The 15,339-nt window shown below is 47.1% G+C and overlaps 1 protein-coding gene across 1 annotated transcript in view; it reads right to left on the bottom strand.

The window, feature by feature from the left end:
- Window positions 1-3,526: 3,526 nt before the first annotated feature.
- TGFBRAP1 (transforming growth factor, beta receptor associated protein 1) overlaps window positions 3,527-15,339 on the bottom strand; it is a 42,965-nt gene continuing 31,152 nt past the window's right edge. The window contains exons 7-11 of the mRNA XM_011969561.1: window positions 14,658-14,801; window positions 12,618-12,764; window positions 11,951-12,110; window positions 8,407-8,840; window positions 3,527-6,648 (exon numbers count right to left, since the gene is read on the bottom strand). Coding sequence (XP_011824951.1) covers window positions 6,472-6,648; window positions 8,407-8,840; window positions 11,951-12,110; window positions 12,618-12,764; window positions 14,658-14,801 — 1,062 coding nt within the window. The 3' untranslated portion in view covers window positions 3,527-6,471. The remainder of the gene's footprint in view (window positions 6,649-8,406; window positions 8,841-11,950; window positions 12,111-12,617; window positions 12,765-14,657; window positions 14,802-15,339) is intronic.

Below are 15,339 nucleotides of genomic sequence, written 5' to 3'. Positions count from 1 at the left end.
AATACGTTCTTGTAAACCGACTGAAGTCAAAGAAACTGAATTTCTTTAGAGGTGTACATCACGATGGCCTATAAACAACTGGGAAATGCTCTCTTGTACTCTAATTCTTAAGAAAGTAAAAGTTTAGGATTTCAGTTATATTTATCAGCTTCAGTCAATAGCCGTCCGTAAGTCAGCAACGTATTAAAAAATAGTTTGGAAATAGTTGGTGGGGTTTTACCATAATGTGCTGGCTGCAGAGGCGGGAGTGAGGGAGGGTGGGCCGACTGACCTCCCCAGTTCTATCAAGCACATTGCTGTGGAGGTAAATCATAAACGTGTGTGGGCGACCAGACAGAGGCAGGGGCTGGGTGAGTCAGCTCAAAGCACATCGCGTCATCTTAGCTCACATTCCTGTTGAGGTCGGGTTGGGGATTGGCCTCCCCAGCTTAGTGGCACACACATGGAATCTGAAAGAGAAAAGGACTTGTGAAAGCTAGAGCATAGGAGAAAAGGTAAGGGGAGCCGGGCACAGTGGCTCAAGCCTGTAATCCCAACACTTTGGGAGACTGAGGTAGGAGGATCACTTGAGGTCAGGAGTTCGAGACCAATCTGGCCAACATAGTGAAACCCTATCTCTACTAAAAATACAAAAATTAGCTGGGCATGATGGCATGCACCTGTAGTCCCAGCTGCTCGGGAGGCTTAGGCAGGAGAATCGCTTGAACCCGGGAAGTGGAGGTTACAGGGAGCCGAGATCACACTGCTGCACTCTAGCCTGAGTGAAAGAGCAAGACTCCATCTCAAAAAAGGACAGGACAGGACAGGACAGGACAGGAAAGGAACAGGAAAGGAAAGTATAGGAAAGACAAGGCAAGGCAAGGCAAGGCAGAGGCTGCAGGAAAAGGGGAAATTGAAAACCACTTGAAAAAAGGTATGTGTAGACCAACTCCTCTCCTGGCTCTAGCTGGAACCGGGATTGAGGGGTGGAGTGGGCTGGAGTCACTTTCTGAACCGAGGAACCATGCAGTGAGATTCTGGCGTGCTCATACACACCTGTGGGGGCACACCTGTGGGATGCTATGCATGAGTCCCTCTGCTTGGTGCTTTCAAGGACCACCTGAGACCCTGGGTCCTAGAGGACATCTCTTGGTAATGAAGGCTGAGACCACACTGCTACCCTGCCCTGACTTCCATTGCTTGGAATAGAAGGTTAACACGAGAAGAGAACTCAGATACTGCCCAGCTCCACCTCCTGTTTATGAACGATGCTGCTGATATGGTTTGGATGTGTGTCGCCCTCCGAATCTCATGTTGAAATTAACCTCCAGAGTTGGAGGTGGAGCCTAGTGAGAGGTATTGGAACTTGAGGGCGAATCCCTCACGAATTACCTCCCCATAGTAATAAGTGAGTTCTCACCCTGTTAGTTCATGTGAGAGCTGGCTGTTTAAAGGAGGCTGGCACCTCCTCCTTGCTCTCTCTGCCACTCTCGTCATGTGATACATCTGCTCCCCCCTTGGCTTCCCGCCATGGCTGGAAGCTTCCTGAGGCCTCCCCAGAAGCAGACGCCAGCACCACACTTCCTGTACAGCCTGTAGGACAATGAGCCGAATAAACCTCTTCTTTATGAACTATCCAGTCTCGAACATTTCTTTAGAGCAATGCAAAAATGGACTGGTGCAGGCACGGAGGTCTGGATGACCTGACTCACCGAGGCCCACAGCCAGGGGTGTCAGAGCCCCAAGAGGTCCATGCTCCCGACACCTGACCTTTGACTTCTCAAGTCATGCTCGTCCCGTTGAGTTGCGTGCATTGCTTTCCAAGCTTTTCTTGCCACGTGATCTTATTTAACTAATTTACGACTCTGGACGGCAGGTTGAATGATAGCTATTTGTTTCCCTCCCCCAGTTGCAAGCTAAGGAAAAGTAGGCTTCATTAATTCCAGTGCTTATCTCCCAACAACTGTTAACAAGCCTTGGACGGTGCTCCAGCCAGTTAGCTTTTTTGAGAAGGTGAAAGGGCCGCTAGTCCATATGGTCCAGATTCTTGTACATTTTCATTTCAAACGCTAAGGTTGACAGATCTGCTAAGAGCAAATGGGGTGTTAGTTAGTATCTAATTACTCTAACACGAGTCACAGTCCATTTAACTGAGTCAGACACCCGTCTCTGCTTTCACTGACAGACACATTTAGGACGTCAATTTACACACACTCTCTCCAACCATCTAGCCTCATCTGCCGTTGTAACATTCTCACAATGCAGTTAGTGTGAATCTACATGTCTTCCTTTCCAGTTGGGTTTACACGTCTAAAGGCCCCCCCTCTTACTTATTCTCTAATGTGCTAATGGGCCTTCAGATACCAATGAGGTAAAAATGAGAAAAGAATATTGCACCTGCTGCTTTATGATTTTCTAAAAACCGCAATGCGATGGTTGGAATCTAAAAGCCAATGCGAATCCACCCTGGGCTGTGTTCTGGTTATCTGTTCATGGTTGGCGAAGCCCCAGGTGGGACTTCATGGTTGGTGAAGCCCCAGCCTCCCTGTGGGTGGGAACCACGGATCTAGCTTGGCACCTCCTCCAACTCCAAGAAAACTACCTTGACACTCAGTGCCTCAGCTTCTTCAATTTCAAATATGTGTGAGTTCATGACGGCTCACCTCTATTCACACGTATTTGGGATTCACCCCAATCCAATGACATGAAAAAGGGTCAGAATACTCAGGAGATCGGGCGTGGTGGCTCACGTCTGTAATCCCAGCACTTTAGGAGGCCAAGGCAGGTGGATCACCTGAGGTTAGGAGTTCAAGACCAGCCTGGCCAACATGGTGAAACTCTGTCTCTACTAAAAATATATATATTTTTTAAATTAGCTGGGTGTGGTGGATAGGCACCTGTAATCCCAGCTACTCAGGAGGCTGAGGCAGGAGAATCACTTGGACCTGGGAGGTGGAGGTTGCAGTGAGCCGAGATCACACCATTGCACTCCAGCATAGGCAACAAGAGCGTAATTCCATCTCATGAAAAACAAAACAAAAAACTCAGAGGATTATCATGTGTGTGAACATACCCCTTTCTTCAGGGCTAGAACAGTACCTGGAATTAAAGAACATGAGAAAGTGCTCTGAAATTCACCAGGATGGTCGAAAGACCCGCCATCAGCAACAGCGTAGGGGATGAAGCCAAATTTAAAAGGTAAGATTTTGTAAGAGTTACGTTCTTTGAATATGCTCAGGGTTAGAAATCCAAGAGTAGCCAGCTTATTTAAGAGTATCTGGCTAAAAGGTGAACTAGATAAGAAGTAATCAGAAATATTCCTGGTTGAATTGCTCAGTGCATGATTAATCTGAAGGCAACCAATGTCAAGGAGCACCCTGAAATATGCATTGGGCAAATTCAGAAGCAGACACGTTAAAATTTGGTAAAACAATAGCAGAATTGAAGGGGTTGGCAATTCAAGTCCTCTGTAGGTGCTGGGAAAAGCAAGAAGGTACAGATTCTAGAACTCTTTAGACTAGGTATGGTGCGAGTGGAAACCGTCACTCCATCAAGGCAATTTTTATTTTAAAAAATTACAGAAAGAACAAAGAACTAAAAGAATTTTAATAAAATGAGCAAGTTTACATTTGTACATTTTGTGTATTTGGGACCCAATCAGGGGCAAAGGATAAAGTTGCAAGGACAAAGGCTTCTGTGGGAGAGCAAGCAAAAAAAGCAAGGGCTGCCCCAGTTGTGTCACGGGCATCCATTCAGAGCTGGGACCCTGCAGACACCTGCCTGCGCCCTGGAGGTGAGAAGCACACGTAAGCACGCATCAGTGTGAGCGCCGCAGCTGAACTCAGCCCAGTGCAACGCAGCCCACGTGACATTCCTACATTAATACTTGATAGGGAACAGCAGATAAGCACTTCCAAAAACCAAATGGTATTGCCCATAGAATATGAATGTAAACTGAGTTCAGTTCATGCTGCTTTAACTAGAATGGTTCCACTGAACCTCATGACGGGAAAAAGGTCTGATGGATCTAATTGCTCTATTCAATGGCACAGTTACAAATCAACAGGCCTGTGAGAAAGAACCACACATTTCTCTCAAAACTATGACTTGAGAAAAGGACCCTGTAGGAGTGAGAGGAAGGTCAGGGAAGACTACAGTTTTAACTGATGAGACAATTCTTCATACTGTAATAGAACGCTGCTTGTGGTTAAGGATTTGGTAGAGATGGAAAACTCCTCAACTTTAATTCCCACTATTCTAAAGGATGACAAACATTTTAGAGTATTGATCAATGTTCAGTGAAAAAATGAAAAGGACTAGTATTGGCCGGGTGCTGTGGCTCACGCCTGTAATCCCAGCACTTTGGGAGGCCGAGGCAGGTGGATCACAAGGTCAAGAGACCGAGACCATCCTGGCCAACATGGTGAAAGCCCGTCTCTACTAAAAATACAAAAATTCGCTGGGCGTGGTGGTGGATGCCTGTAGTCCCAGCTACTCGGGAGGCTGAGGCAGGAAAATCGCTTGAATCCAGGAGGTGGAGGTTGCAGTAAGCTGAGATTGCACCACTGCACTCCAGCCTGGGTGACAGAGTGAGACTCCGTCTCCGTGTTAGGAATGAGAAATTGCTAAGCTTTTTCAAGATTTTACCCATTTTGTGTACAGAGAAATAGAGCTTTTAATAGTGCAATGTTGCATATACAGGTAACTTGTTCTTTGAGAAATATAAACTCAAACTCACAAGTTATCCTGATAACATATGCAGTAATATGACCATTCTACAACAGAGTCACCCACAGGTAAAACACATGACTGGGCTTTGAGCTCCCACCAATTTACACAGCATACAGTTGTGCTACAAGGAGAATTTCTTCATCATTTATTCTTTAGTTAATTGAAAGACAGTCAGGAAAAAATGGTGCCAATTCCCCCCAAACAACACATGGATGTTTTTGCTTCTTGGCCCACTTAAGAGTCCCAAAAGGACAAAAAATACATGGACCAATATTAGTTCAGGAAACATGTTTTAAAGAACAGAACAGAGAATGAGGTCTTCATCCCACCTCGGTAAGGCTTGGGCTGATGAAGAGAGGGTGTATTCAGGGTCCTCTCTCGTCATATGTACAAGCTGACACTTGTTTCCCAAGCATGATAGTAGTGGGCAGACTGCCTTTATTGTTAGCCCCTAATAGAATCAGTCATCACAATGAAGAAATTCCGAAGAGGGCAGTGAAGTGACAACAGCTTCAGCTCATCGTCGATGTTATACAGAAACACAAAAGGAATCTCCAGCCTGTGATGAATGAGAGGCCGTTGCTGTGTGTTCAGGACACCTCAGAGCAGGCACATACAGTGCTGGAACGTGACACAGCCTGTCTGGATGTCCTCGGGAGGGTGGGCCATCCAGGAGGCGACACCCCCGTCCAGCACATGGGCCCTGCCACCCGCCGCCGGTCCTGCTAAAGGTGCGAGGCTAAAAACGGCCTCTCCAGAAAAGAACGCTCAGTGTCTGCCGACCACGCTTCCCTTTGAATTTCTCGAGTATTCAACAGGAGGTACATTTTAACAAGAAAAAATATCCCTAACAAACAGGACAGATGACTCTCTCAACAAGAGAGCAACTACGAACATGATACAAATTTAAATAAAAACGTTTAGTTCAACGTGTTCATCATGGAGTTTCAAATGAGCAGATGCCACAACAGGAAAGGAACACACGGCTGGGCCCTTGCCCGCCGGGGGTGTCCCGTGTCTGCGGCTTCTTCAAGGTGGGGAGAGCAGCTTCTCTCTTGGAGTGTTCTCAGTTTCTCAATAGATCTTTACTTGCGAGGCAGCCAGAAGCATGAGTTCACCCAAGAGTGAGTGCTTGGGTGCACAAGGCAGAATCTTTTGGGAGCTGAGAGCCGGAGAGGAAGTAAGAAGGAACAAAGGTACTTCTCCAGGGTCAGCCGTTTCTTAGGGCAAAGGCAGAGCCCACGAGGTAGCCCTGGGAAACGGGCCCACGAGTGAGTGGCGTGGATGGAAAATGTATCTCTGCAGGAGGGCAAGGCTGACCCCCATGAGGCTCTGTGCCCTCGCCACTCACCCAGGCAAGAGAGGGCTTTGTCTCCAGCCATGCCGAAGCCACGTTTCCAGTGCAAACATGAGTCTAAAGGTTGGAGTGTGGGGGTGGTGGGGGATCCCCCACCTCGGTCTGGACTGTATGAGGAAGACTCCCTTCTTTTTCAAAGTAGACCTCTGTCTTGGATTACTATGTACCTGGACAGGTGAACTCTTGTATGTCTCTATTTTTGGGATTTGTAGGGGTTTTCCATGTACATTCATAGAGCCCGGTCAGCAATGAGGAGTCCTTGTTGCGTGTGGACGGAGGGCTCCCTGGCACCCAGATGTCTCCCTTCGTCCTGGCTGACACAGAGCATGGTGGTCGTCTGCTCTTCACGTCCAGCAGGCTCAGAAAGAACTCGGAGTTCCCCTCGCACCCTCGGGCCAAGCTTTTCAAGTCCGAGTGCCAGGGCTAGATGAGCTGGGGTTTGGGTGTCTGCTGGCAGCACAGTGGGTGTGCACAAGACCACCATTTGGGTATCTAACAAACACAGGCTCACAAAAGGGGTTTTGGCATATCTGACAAAGCTTTTTGTCTGAGAGTCGGATTGAGCTTCCTTTCAACTTCATCTGCAAAAAGAAACCAAGACTGAGAATGACGTCATGTGTTAAGTATACTTAAAGTGGCTACGTTCTGGTTTTGCAGAATTGACATGCATTACTCCATGGGTCATTATTATGATGAGGATTTCTTTAATAATATTATTATGATGAGGATTTCTTTAATATCAACTTCTTGAAACGAAATGCTAAAGGTGTAAATAAAATCATCCTTTGTAACTGGAGAAGTAAGAAAGCTACACAATTGCTTTTCTTATTTCACAAGAGTAATTACTGCTTGTCTGGCTGAGGCATTTCCACCCAAGATCCTCTCTCCAACATTCTCTGGGCTCTGCTCCTTTCAAGCAAGGCCTGTTAGAAGGTCATGAATGTTAATGCTGAATGGGACCATCTAATAGTGTAATTCCAGGGTTCTCTCATTTGCAAATAAGAAAAGTAAAGCACAAACAAATAAGGGATGTAGTCAAAGTCATACAGTGAATGAGTGGCATATTCCTGGCTGATCCTGGGAGACACCCTTCCGTTTCCTTAGAGGTAACTGGTGAAACTGAGTCTTAATGCCATCAGTCCCTCTCTGATGAACAGGACTTGAGTTCTGAAAGTTATAAAGTTTTGCTACATAATTCACTCGTGTCAACCGAGGCAGGCTGGTCTACTGGCAGGATCAAGAAGCAACTAAGCGATTCATCCTACACTCCTTAGTTGCATCCGTCATTCCACAAACATGGATTAGATGCCTTCAACATGCCAGGCTTTGCCCCACAGACACTGAGATAAAGAAATGAGGTTCCTTCTCCTCAAAGAACCCAAACTCTAATAGTACAGGGTGACAATTGTGAATGCAAACACGAAGTAAAAGGTGGGTGAAAGAGAAGGTGATTACTCTATTTAAGAGGTATGAGATGGCTTCACCCAGGGAAAAAATTACTTAGGCTAAGTTTTGACTGGACATTTGCTGGGGACAAAGAAAAAGGTAAGAATATCTCAGGCAGTGGGTACAGCATTTGCAAAAGCAGCGAACTATGAAATACCAAGTCACATCCGGAAGGTTGTGTGCTAAAGCCAGGACATGAGCTGGGGAGCAGAGAGAGGTGGGGAGGGACGGGTCGAAGGAGATGGGACTGCATCTTCCAGGCCAGGGGGCGTCAGCAAAGGCTTCTAAGTGGGAGGGGAACGCGTCGGATTCCTGCTCTGGAAAGAAGACTCTGCCAGCCATGTGGAATTTAGGCCCACAAGAAAGAAGTCTCCAGAAGGGGAGTACAGCGTGGGGACCAAGAATGTGGAGTTCTGAACCGGCCTGGGAGGCAGCTACGGGTGCGCCCATTGCCTGAGCATGTGACTGCTCTGTGCCTCAGTTTCCTCTCCTGTGAAATGGAGGTGCTGACAGCAGATACTGCATAAAACTGTCATGATGACAAAATGCTAGCACGACATAAAACGCCTAGGTCAGTGCCTGGCACACAGCATGTGCTGGGTAAATGCCTGATATTCTGATGCTGTTCTCCTCCCCACAGCCTCTCCCACAGACTCTCTTAATCACCAGCGTCCAAAAGGGTAGAAAAATTACACTGATGTTACACCTACCAGCCCAGCCTCTGCCTCTGCTCACACAGACCTCAGTGTCTATGAGTAGGACCAGATATTGATGTGTTGTAGTCAGAGACAGACAGAAAGAAAAACCAGCAAAGACTATTTTCCCATCAGTAAAATCTACCTTCAATGCAATGTTGACTGACCAGGAAGCAGCTCGTGAGGGCCGGCACTCACCTTATCGTAGGTGTAGATTAAGTTCTCAGACCTGGCCAGGCCGAGAGCCACCTGCATGGTCCTCCTGGCATGGACGCTGTCCCTCATGGCCCCCATCAGGAATGGGCACAGGAGCTGCACTGACCAGGTGTCAGGCAGCATCTGCAGCACCTGGGCGGCATCAAATTCCGTGGCGTGGTGGTTCAGCAGGTCCACAGCAGCCACGGCCAGCTCGTGGGCGGCAGGGCCAGCACGCAGGTAGATGGCCAGCAGCGTGTGGAAGAGGTGCTGGCGGTGGGGTGGGTCTCGGCCCTCGGAGCACCACAGGCAGTAGTCTTCAGCCGCTGCGAAGTCCCGCAGCTCATGCACCAGGATATGCAGTGCCTTCTCGTGCTCGCCCAGCTTCCCGTGCAGGATGGCGCTCTCCATGGGCAGCCCAGCTCCCCGCAGCCTCTCTGTGAGACAGAATCCACGGCTCAGAAAGAAAGGGGACCGCCGGCCACCCGCCCAGCGACTGGCCTCCTTGCTGCTCTGGGCTTCAGAAGGGGAAAAGTTGACCTGGCTCCCTCACAATGCCAGATGCTGCCCCCCAGATGACTGAGGGAAGCTTTTCCTGCATTTTCACACTGTGAATCCGGGTGTTAGTAAAACAGAAGGCAGACTCTACTCAAAAGTATAGCTGGACCACAGAATAATTCCTTTTTCCAGTGTTCAGAGGATGAACAGAACAAATGAACCACAACCTCAGAAAGGCCCAGTGGCTCAGTGAGTATCAGCCTTCCAGGTCTCCAGTCACTCCATCATCACTCCTATCCTCCCAGGACAGTATCTTTTGACTAAAATAGATAAACTCCTAACAAACACTACTTCCCCCAAAAGGTGTGCTGAACCCCTTTATTCCCATTTTAAGTAGATTTCATTAAATGGAATATGAACTCATATTATTCAAAATCCATCTCTACATTATTCAACAAAAGATTGCCAATAATAGGATTTTTTGTTTTTTTTCACCTGCAATTAAGCTTCCAGGTCCTAAGGAAAATGACATAACCCAAAGTGTCATTCCTGACCAAGGCCCTACCCTCAGAGGGCTGTGTCTCACTGGCAAAGTCACCTTGCTTCCTACCCCATGAGTAACTTCCCACCCCATCCCGTCTAGAACTGCACCAGCCCTTATCTGCATTGCAATTAAACTCTGAGTCTCTAAGGACCAGAAGTGAGTCTCATCTGTTTTTACATCCTCAGGAGATTATAAGATCTCTTCCTACTGCAAAGAAATATTATGAGGACGACCCTTAGTTCAGGGTCAAGGCTAATAATCAAATTACAGGCATTTGAATCTTGGCTATCCCTCAGGCCTGAAGAACATGGCAGACATTGTTAGCTGTGTAGCAAAGGGCTGGCCCTACAAGGTACATCCCTTATAACACCAGACACAGAAGCCACAATAGGCAACGCCTTCATCCTCACAGTGGAAGGCCAGCAAATAATTACTAAGTGGCAGCCATAGTTAAGGCCCCAGGAGAGGTGCAAAGACAGTTAAAAAAAGATCATTGTGGTGACTTACACTTCTACATCTATCATCTCATTTATATTTGACTCCCACAGCCACCCCGAGTGGATAGGTTGGGCTGGAATCGTTTTTACAACTTCCCTAGACTGACATCTCCCCAAGTCACCTAACTAAGAAAGGATACAAAATTACGTATCCTTGGATTCCAGTGCCCCTCCCACAGTGCTGCGGGGGATACCCCCATTGCCTGAAAGCTCCCTGTGCTACCTGCAAGCCCAGACTTACACCTAATGACTGCTCATACAGGGCCTCTTCCGCGAGGCTGCCTCTGACCCCTCCACCCCAAGGCACGGCTCGTGGGTTCCTCGGCCCTTCCAGAACTGTACCTGCCCTTATCTGCATTCCCATTAAACTGAGTCTCTGAGGACCAGGACTAAGTGTCATCCATTTTCATATCCTCAATGCACAGTGACACAACTCTACACACTCAGAAAAGCTGGCAGAACGCAAACATTGAACCACACACTTGTGGCTGGCCTGAGAGTTTTATAAGGAGATCTGTAAAGGCAAAAGGGTAAGTCAGGAGTGAGTAAAAATATTTAATAGCCGGGACACCCTGGCACTGACCAGTCAGGGACGGTGAGTGAACAGAGGTCGCACGCTGGATCGTCACGGAAGTCCTAATGTAGGTGCGGGTGCAAGCCAGGACCAGTGTGTGCTGGTCACATGAAATACCAACCCACACCTGTGTTCTGGCTCTACCACTCATGGGCTGTGTGACCTGTGGCAAGCAGGGTAACCTCTCTGGGCTTCAGTGCACTCTTCCATAAAAATGGAGGAAAAACGGGACTCACTTCACAGGGTTGTTGTGGAAACTGCGTGTCATAAGCCAGCCTCAGTGTTTCGACCTATGCCTGGCACAACTAGTCAATCCTCATTACTTGTGGATTCTGTATGGACAAAGTCATCTACTCGCTGAAATTTATTTGTAACCTCCCAATCAACACTCGCAGCAACTTTAAGGTCATTTGCGACAAGCACAGAGCCTGACGCAGAGCTGAGGCCAAAGAAGGAGCACCCTCCCTCCTTGCTTCAGTTCTTGTACTACCTACACGTTTCCTTTCCACAGGCTATTTCTTGCCACACTTTTTTGCATTTTGGTGCTTTTTGTTGGTGATTTCAGCACAGTGCTGAAGTGCTGCCTAGCGCGCCTGAGCTCAGGGAGGTTGTGATGTGCTTTAGGGAGACAACACATGTGTTAGATACGCTTTGTTATCAAAAATGGTATTAAAGGCCATTAAAGAAAAACACATCACTAACCCCAGTGAGTATAAATCCAGAAATTCTATGTCGAATGTGGCAAGAAACTAGTTAATTCTATCAGTTGCAAGCACCATGCTGCGCTGTGGAACTTTACACGATACAGAAACTGTGGTCTCCGTACCCCTGAGGAACAGAAACCCAAATCCCCTCCAAGACACCTGCACAACCTTCTTGCTTAGAGCTCAAGGGACCTGAGCCTTAAGCAGCCTGGGAGTGGGCTGCTGGGGGCCGTGCCTGCTGTAAGCCTCAATCAGAGACTGAAGTCATCAGAGGGAACTATGACTCAGTGCTTTGACATTCAATAAGGACACTCAAGAGACACACAGACGTCTAAAAGCTACCAGGGCAGCGCCAACATCATCAGTCAAAGGACACTGTCCATCTAGAGGCACAGTCCATCTTAAAGGCACAAGAAGCCTCATTTCTCCCTGCAGGGAGGCTGACTCTGTCAAAAGAGGTGCAAAGACTGGGTGTGGTGGCTCATGCCTGTAATCCCAGCACCTTAGGAGACAGAAGCAGGAGGATCACTTGAGGCCACGAGTTTGAGACCAGCCTGGGTGACAAAGCGACACCCTGTCTTCATTTAAAAAAAATATTTTTAAAGAAGAGGCTCAAAGAATCACCCTGTGGAATCACCCAGGAGCTGTGCCAAAGCCCTTCTCTCTGCTTCCTCCCACCCCCTTGATATGAGTTTTTTCCAAAGGGAGACAACACTGAGATCATCCTCACCAAGGAGAAAGTGAACTCGGTATAAATCGGACTTCTGGAGCAGCCGCCGAAGCTTGGCCTGCGTCTCGGAGGCCTCTGCGCCCTTGCCGCTGGTGGAGGCCCTCTGCTGCAGCACCTCTTCCAGGTAGAGCACAGCTAAGCGAGTGTGATACTCTTCCTTCTGCAGGAAACAGGGGGAGCCAAGCAGACAGACAGTGTTTTCAAGTGGGAAAGTCAAAGGTCTCCCCGGTCAGCCAGGGCTTAGAGCCCGGGGCTGCGCTGACATGAGCTGGGCACTCACTCACTGGATCAAAACCCTCTCAGAAACCACGATACTGGGGAATAGAACAAAAAGTCACCTCTTATTTTGAGAAGTAAGGGCCACAGAATGTAGATAACCTACAAAAAGGTATAGCTCCCTTTATTTCCTTTACGGATAATAACAAATAAGGAAAAGAGAGGGAAAATGAAAGTTAAGTGGGGGTGAGATGGAAGGAGAAAAAAATAAAGCTACCTATTGGTCCAGGTCTCTTTCCCCAAGCCTCAAGGCCCCCATCAGACCCTCAACAAGTACGGATGGATCACACCCGGGGAACAGACATTACACAGAACCACACGCCAAAAAGTGCTCTAGTTCAATTCCGTCTCTCCAGCCCACACTCTTTAGTCTAAGTTCTGCAGTGCTCACCTGCAGTCTCTTGTCTATCACAAGATGTTCCAGATACTTCACAAGGGCTTTAGGGTATTTTTTAAGGCAATTGATAATGTCGTCGGGATTGAAACTGTTCTTCTGCTGTTCATCCAAAGGTCTCTTGGTGAAAACCTGAACTCCGACCTGAAAGAGGAGCGACAATACAGTTGCTGTGCTTCTCAAACCCACCTTTTCTTCATCTTTATTTTGGTCACTGCACATTCAAGTTTGGATAAGATCATCACTTAAAATATGATGACATAATACATTAAATATGCACAGCTTTTTGTATGTCAATCATATCTCAATACAGTGGTTTAAAAAAGATAATTATGGAGAAAAACAGCCCAGCATGAAGCACTGTCAAAGGCCAGAGGGCAAAAAATCAAGACAGAAAAGCCAGCCTATACCCTGAAGCCCTCCTCACACCCCCCGTGCAAATTGGAAACTGAAGAACAAAGCATTTATTGGTGACAGGTTTTGACAAACCATGGAGTAACAATTTTATAACATTAAGATCATCCGAGAACAGGGATAGACAGTTGCCGAACAGTATGTGAAAAGATATCAAAAGTACTGAAATTTCTGTACAGTAAACCCACTTCTCTGAACATGGATTATCCACCCTGGGTTATTTATGATAGATGGTTAATCTGAGATCCGAGCCTCCAGTTCCTGAGAGAGTTTCCAGGCTGCCTTCCTGTGTCTATCAAGTGGAGGCACAGGTCCAATCCCCTGGTTCAAGGAAAGGACAGTGAGGCAGGCAGGAAAGCAGCTCTCCACTGCACCCCCCGAGCGCTTATATGTGCAGGTTCTATCACGTGCACGCACACACGCACCCCCTACAAGGCCAATACAGTCATATATCATGTATGACGGTACAAATTTTGGATTCTATAAGCCTGGATTTGTGTCCCAGCTCTACCAACTATAGCCTCAGTTTCCTTATGTGTAGCTAATGCCCACTGAGAGGTTGCTGTGATATTTAAGTGATGACCTTTGTCAGGGGATTGTTCACCGTGCAGTACACTGAATTCCGTGTATGTTCTGCTGTTATCATCCATAAGCATTAGGAGAGGCCTAAACCTTGCAACGGCACTGAGATCCATGTTGCAGGCGTGTGTGAGCCCGGTCAGGATGTGCTCTGCAGGCGTATGCACAGAGGCAAAGTAAAGATGGAGTAACGAGTATGCAAAGTGTAAGTGCCTGGCTCTGATTTTCCAGGGAAGCCAGCACCACGGAAGATATGAGAATCTATTCCAACTCAGGTTTTAGAAAGGCAGATGCAGCACTCAGAAACTCTCCATTCAGGACCAAAGTCCTGCATCAGAAAGCTCATTTTGTCTCTCTGAGGGGAGCCACCGAAGCATATACGTTTTTCACGATGAGAACTGACATGCCTGCTGTCTTCTTCCCAGTCACCTGTGGGGCTTTACTAAGGATACTGTCCTGAGCCTGCTACCTCCCCTCTAGCCAGCAGGTGCTTTTTCACTGTCAGCATTTCTCAGCCTCCAAGACGGGCCGAGTCTTGCTCATGGCTCCCCTCCCTCCTCCAGGCCCACCAGCTCCATGTTGGCCGTGGTGGGAGCAGGGATGAGGGCAACAGGCTGCCCGGTGTGGCCCAGGTCTGGGTGCTTCCTCCTCCCAAAGATCAAGTCCTGCAGGGCAACCACCTAATCCTGCTCCAGAAAACAGCAGTGTCAGACTTCTGAGGGGTCGAGGAGCGGGGTTCACAGACACAAGTTCTTAAGAAGACGCTAAAAATGCAAGCTGGCTATGTGTCTTGCTTTTCTACACAAGTGACTTGCCCCAGCAAGGGGATTCTCAATGGAATGTCTCAGCAGCAAGATGCAGAACTGCCCCAGAGCTAGAATCCAGAGAGCTCAAGGGAAGGTATTAAAAGAGGAACAACATCAACAACAAAAAACAGAGAAGGCTGAAATGTAGCTTCCTTTTCCCCTCTAAAATCAAAGTTTCTGGTGCCTGTTTTTACCACCTCCCCCAACCAAAGAGAACGCATTTTTATGAAGCACAAACCTCTTCACTTTTCTGCAGGACCCAATCAGCATAGGCCCACACTAGCTCCTCGTCTAAGCAGTAGGTAAGAAAATCCACGATGTATTCATACAGGTCTGAGCGTGTGGAGTCCTGGACGTCGCCATTCACAATGTTCACCCACAACTGGAAAGGAATCAAAAAGAAAAAAAGAAAAAGAAAAGAAAAAAATCGTAAAGGCACGTATCTTAGAATTAGTTGAGAAATGACATATGTTTACTTATTTGGCTTTTTAATACCTATTAAAGTAGTTAGAAAAACTGTAAATGCTTAAATTTTAGTTTTTTTGGAGAAATAAACAAATGTAAAAAGACATAAGTCCAAGAAATAAAAAAAAATAAAGCTCCCAGTTCCTCTCTCTTTCTTTCCTTTTCTTTCCTTTTATCTTTTCTTTTTTTTTCTTTTTCTTTTCTTTCTCAATAACAGTAAACAGAATTTATGCAGGGAGGTGAATATATTAAAAATGTTTCTTCATGAAATAAACAAAACAGTCTCTCATAACGTCTTGACACAGAGAAGATTCACTTACAAGCCAGGCTCTGTTTCTATCTTCTCCGTCACAGATATTCTTGATTTTGAAGTCTCCTTTGGACTGTGATAGGTAGATGCTGTGCTTTTAAAAAAGCTTTGGTGACTCTGTCCCCTGAGTTCCCACTGTCTTTTG

Source organism: Mandrillus leucophaeus, unplaced genomic scaffold (assembly GCF_000951045.1).
Source record: "Mandrillus leucophaeus isolate KB7577 unplaced genomic scaffold, Mleu.le_1.0 Scaffold9, whole genome shotgun sequence".
Taxonomy (NCBI): Eukaryota; Metazoa; Chordata; class Mammalia; order Primates; family Cercopithecidae; genus Mandrillus; species Mandrillus leucophaeus.
This window is presented reverse-complemented; position numbering and strand designations above follow the sequence as displayed.